General features: G+C 42.4%; 1 protein-coding gene across 1 annotated transcript; it reads right to left on the bottom strand.

The window, feature by feature from the left end:
* Positions 1–2,165: 2,165 nt before the first annotated feature.
* Positions 2,166–3,311, bottom strand: LOC138910308 (uncharacterized). Its single transcript, XM_070201538.1, has one exon. The coding sequence runs from the start codon at positions 3,309–3,311 to the stop codon at positions 2,166–2,168; it is 1,146 nt and encodes a 381-aa protein (XP_070057639.1).
* Positions 3,312–5,936: the final 2,625 nt, after the last annotated feature.

Below are 5,936 nucleotides of genomic sequence, written 5' to 3'. Positions count from 1 at the left end.
AAGTGTTCGACCTCTTGACATTCTTTATTCGAATGCTTGGGACCTTCTCCTATTCTATCTTTTGATAAAGCTCATTACTATATTGTGTTTTTCTATTACTTCACTAAGTATTCTTGGCTTTTCACAACAACAACATACCAAGTATTATCCCACACCGTGGGGTCTAGGGAGGGTAGTGTGTACGCAGACCTTACTCCTTCTTGTGAGGATAGAGAGGTTGTTTCAAATAGACCCTCGGCTCAGGAAATCATAAACACAACATTAATGACAATATAGACAAGAAGGGACCGTACCAAAAAATCATATAAAACAAAATAAATACAACAAGATAGTAAAGTGATCAACAATGAATGAAAATGACGGTTAGTCATAAAACCTACTACCAACAGAAAGTGAGACTGGGTGCCAATACTAATATTATGAACACCCTAGACTACCAACTCTACTAACCTAATTCTCGACCTCCATACGTTACTATCAAGGGTCATGTCCTCAGTCAGCTGAAGTTGTGCCATATCTTGCCTAATCACCTGTCTCCATCTCTTCTTTGGCCTATCTCTACCTCTCTGTAGGCCCTCCAATGTCAACCTCTCATACCTCCTCACCGGAGTATCTGTGCTCCTCCTCCTTACATGACCAAACCACATAAGTCGCGCTTCCCACATCTTGTCCTCAATAGGGGCCACACCCACCTTGTCTCGAATAACCTCATTTCTGATGCTATCTAATCTGGTGTGCCCGTACATCCATCTCAACATCCTCATCTCTGCTACCTTTATCTTCTGGACATGAGCGATCTTGACTGGACAACACTCAGCCCAATACAATAGCTACAGTCTGACCACCACTCTGTAGAACTTACCTTTAAGTTTAGGTAGCACCTTATTATCGCACAAAATATTGGAAGCGAGTCTCTATTTCATCCATCCCGCACCAATACGATGTGTGACATCTACATCAATCTCCCTATCCCCCTGAATAATAGATCTATGGTACTTAAAACTTCCTTTCCTAGGGATGACCTGCGAGTCCAGCCTCACCTCCCCTTCCCCTTGTTGAGTCTCGCCACTGAACTTACACTCTAAGTATTCTGTCTTGGTCCTGCTCAACTTGAAACCTTTAGACTCCAGGGTCTGCCTCCATACCTCTAATTGCGCGTTCATACCATCTCGCGTCTCTTCAATCAATACAATATCATCTGCAAATAGCATGCACCACAGCACCTCCTATTGGATGTAGCGCGTTAGTACGTCTATCGCCAGACCAAACAAAAAAGGGCTGAGTCCCGACCCCTGATGCAACCCCATCATAACCGAAAAATGGTCTGAGTCCCCACCCACCGTCCTCACTCAGATCTTTGCTTCATCATACATGTCCTTAATCAACCTAACGTAGGCAACAAGGTACACCTCTAGCCTCTAAACATCTCCACAAAACCTCCCTCGGAACTTTATCGTACGCCTTTTCTAAGTCAATGAATACCATATGCAAGTCCTTCTTTCTCTCCTTATACTGCTCCATCAATCTCCTAACAAGGTGGATGGCTTCTGTAGTCGAATTCCTCGGCATAAACCCAAATTGGTTCTCAGAAATAAACACACTCCTCCTCACCCTTAGCTCTACTACTCTCTTCCAGACTTTCATAGTACGGCTAAGCATCTTGATACCTCGATAGTTATTTCAAATTTGGATATCACCCTTGTTTTTGTATACAGGAACCATCGCGCTCTACCTCCACTCTTTGGGCATCTTCTTTGTTCTAAAAATGATATTAATTAACTAGTGAGCCATTCCAAGCCCGCCTTGCCCGTACTCTTCCAAAATTTCACTGGGATTTTATCTGGCCTGGTCGCTTTGCCCCTGCTCATCTTACGCATAGCCCCCTCAACTCCATCAACTCTAATCTGCCTACAATAGCTAAAGTCACAGTGACTCCCGGAGAGTTCCAAATCACCAAGTACAATGCTCCCGTCCCCATCTTCATTCAAGAGACTATGGAAGTAGGTCTGCCATCTCCGACAAATAAGCCCCTCATCCAACAAAACTCTATCTTCTTCGTCCTTGATGCACTTCACTTGGTCTAAGTCACACGCCTTCCTTTCTCGCGCCTTGGATAACTTGAACAACCTATTATCCCCACCTTGGCCCTCGAGTTCCTCATACAATCAACTAAAAGTTGCAGTCTTGGCCGCCATAACTGCTAGCTTTGTCTCTTTCTTATCCAACTTATAATGCTCCCTATTCACCCTCTTCTCCTCCTCGTCTACACTTTTCACTAGCTTCAGATACACTGCTTTTTTGGTTTTCACTTTTCCTTGTACCTCTCTATTCCACCACCAGTCTCCCTTGTGACTACCAGAGTAAACATTTGAGATCCCTAATACCTCTCTTGCAGCTTCCCTAATGTATTGCGCAGTCGTGGTCCACATAGCGCTAGCGTTCCCACTACTCCTCCAAGCCCCCATAGTCAACAGCTTGACCCCCAACTCTTGCGCTTTATCTTCCGTCAAGGCTCCCCACTTGATACTATATTGGTTATACATCTCCCTCTTCCTCCTCTTCCTCATGATCTCAAGATCCATGACCAGGAGTCTTTGAAGGGTCGAGAGGTTCTCACTCAGGATGACCTTGCAATCCGTGTAAAGACCTCTATCAGACTTCCTGTAGAGTAAATAATCAATCTGAGTCTCAGGCACCGAACTCCGAAAGGTGACCAAGTGCTCCCTCTTATTCAGGAAACTTGAGTTTGCTATCACCAAATCAAATGCTCTAGCAAAGTCCAGCAGAGACGTTCCTCCTCCGTTTCTATCTCCAAAACCAAAGCCACTATGCACATCATCATACCCCTCAGACGTCGCTCCAATGTGGCCGTTAAAATCTCCTCCTATGAAAAACTTCTCGGTATGAGGGATACCACGCACCATCTCATCCAAATCCTTCCTGAAACGCCTCTTGACTTCCTCATACAAGCCTGCTTGGGGTGCGTACGCACTGATTATGTTCAAAGTAAAACTTCCAACAACTAGATTAATAGTCATTAGCCTGTCATTCACCCTCCTATCCTCCACCACTAGTTCACGGAGGTCCTCATCAACCAAGATACATAACTCGTTCCTTCCGCCCACCCTCCCAGAATACCATAGTTTGAACTTGTCTATATCACGCACCTTATCACCTTCCCACCTAGTCTCATGTACACAAGCTATATTAATCTTCCTTTTCTCAAGAATCTTTCCTAACTCTACAGATTTTCCAGTCAAAGTTCCTATGTTCCAAGACCCCACTCTCAACGTAGTAGCTCCCTTCGCCATCTTACCCCCCCGCACCCTCTCCCTTGCGCTGACACCCCCGAGGACAAGACCTTACCCTACCATCGTTCATCAAAGCCACTATATTCTTGGCTTTTCACACTTAAACAAAAATCTGATATTACTGTTATCTTTAATAACTTTACAAACCATTTATTTTCCTGTCTATATTGATGGTGGTGGTGAATATGTTGGTTTGCATTCCTTACTTAATAGACTGGATACTCAACATTTTACATGTCCACCCTACACTCCCAAACATGTGGGCACAGCCGAACGGAAACATCATCACGTCATTGAAACGACCCTTACATTACTATACTATGCTTCTGTTCCACTTCATTTTCTGGTCATCAGCATGTCAAGCAGCCATATATTTGATCAATCCAATACCCACACCCACTCTTAAAAATAAATTTCCATATGAAGCGTTTGCTCCAAACTACTCACAACTCCATGTATTCTGTTGTTTATGCTATTAGTGGATCAAGCCATGAATAAACCACAAATTCGATAGCAAATCAAATCCATGTATCTTTATGGGGTATGCAAACATGTGAAGTGGATACATTTGCTACGACCCTAAAAATTAGAATTTCTATTCTTCTCGACATGTCATTTTTGTACAGTTAGTGTTTCCTTTAAATAACTACCAAAATTATCTTCCTTGCGTCAATCCTACAGAGCTGAAGTTTGGGCTAATCCATACCACTGAACCTTCTCCACCTACGGGAGAAGTGGAAATTCCTTCTACAAGTTCCTTCCCTAATGACATATCAATAGTTCCAGCAAGCAGCGTTTCCCGTAACTCTGCCTTGACCAGTGACAAGCCCACTGTCTCACCATCACATGTAACTTCTTCATCCCCATCGTCTCCTTTATCGGCTTCACTTGCTGCATATACTAGTCCTACTTCTACAGCCGACACTACTGGAAATGAAACTTTTCAACCTCAGGACTCATCTCAGCCACAGATCCTTCCTCTTCCGGTACTTGCATCTCAGACTTTGCTATCTAACTAGCATGCTTCATCACTCAATCGACCAGTGACACGATTAATGAACAATATTTTCAAACTAAAAGAGGTGTTTGGTAATTTGGCTACAACATGCTCATCCCTCTTTTGTTGGCACCTAGTACATATTGTCAAGTTAGTCGACATTGTCAATGGTGTTTACAATACAAGCAGAATTTGATGCTCTGCAGTGCAGTCAAACATGATTTTTAGTACCCCCATCTCCTCATCATAATGTCATAGGATGCAAAGGGATTTTCAAAATCAAACACAATCCTGATGGCACAATAGAATGCTACAAAGCTCGACTTGTCACTAAAGGATATATCCAACGACCAGGCCTTGACTTCAACTCCACATTCAGCCTCGTAGCTAAGCACATAACTTATCATGTCATTATCTCCATCGATTGGCGTCATCTTAGGTTGGCCTATAAACTAGTTAGCTGTTAATAGTTCCTTTTTACAAGGCTCTTTGCATGACACTGTTTCTACAAAACAACCTCAAGGCTTTGTGGATCCTCATTTTATTGATCATGTATGCTCATGAAGAAAGCTATTTATGGTTCACACCAAGCTCCTCGTGCTTGGTACATGGAGCTTCATTCTTACTTACTTTCATGTGGCTTTAATAATACTCATTCTGATACTTCACTGTTCATCTATCGTTGTGACGACTCTCTTCTATTCCTTCCAGTTTATGTAGACGATATTATTATCACATACAACTCAAAGTATGTTGTCCAGTCTATCATAGCGAAGTTGGCATCTTGATTCTCTCTAAAATATCTTGGTTGCCTGCACTATTTCCTTGTAGTAGAGGTTACTCCCTACAATGGTGGATTAATTCTTACACAACGCAAGTACATTTTTGATATACTGGACTTCCACAATATGTTAGATGCGAAAGGGGTGTCCATTCCACTGTCTTCCTCATCAGATTTGTCTCTCAATGATGGCTCCGCCCAACAGATGCCAAAGAATATCGAAGAGCTATAGGTGCCTTACAATACTTATCACCAACTCGTCCAGCTATCTGCTTTGCAATAAATAAATTAGCTCAATTCATGCATTCTCCAATAGTTAACCATTGGAAAGTTGTCAAAAGGCTTCTTTGGTACCTCAAACACACTATTACCTTTGGCTTACACTTCAAAAAGTCTTCGTCTCTATCGCTAACAACATTCTCAGGATGCCGACTAGCGACTGGGCTGGTAGCTATGACGATCACATGTCAAGTACAGTTGCTAAACCATCCACTGAAGTAGACTATAAAGTAGGGGCTACAACCGTTGCAGAAATAAATTGGCTATCTAATCTTTTGCATGAACTTTCGCTAATCCAGTTCAAATTACTGGTTGTATGTTGCGACAATATTGGTGCCACTTATCTTTGTAAAAATCCTTTTTCCATATTAGGATAAAGCATATGGCCATTGATTTTCATTTTGTGCGCGATTAAATTTCCAAGGAAAAAATTGTCGTGAAACATATACCAACTGGTGAACAATTAGCGAATCCACTAACAAAGGCTCTTCCTAAGCGGCAATTCTTCCAACAAGTCAACTAGATAATGCGGGGCAATGATTAGTCTCATCAACGTGAATATATCTGT

This window comes from Nicotiana tomentosiformis, chromosome 4, assembly GCF_000390325.3.
Source record: "Nicotiana tomentosiformis chromosome 4, ASM39032v3, whole genome shotgun sequence".
NCBI lineage: Eukaryota > Viridiplantae > Streptophyta > Magnoliopsida > Solanales > Solanaceae > Nicotiana > Nicotiana tomentosiformis.
The sequence above is the reverse complement of the archived record's forward strand: the minus strand, read 5'-3'. Positions and strand labels throughout refer to the sequence as shown.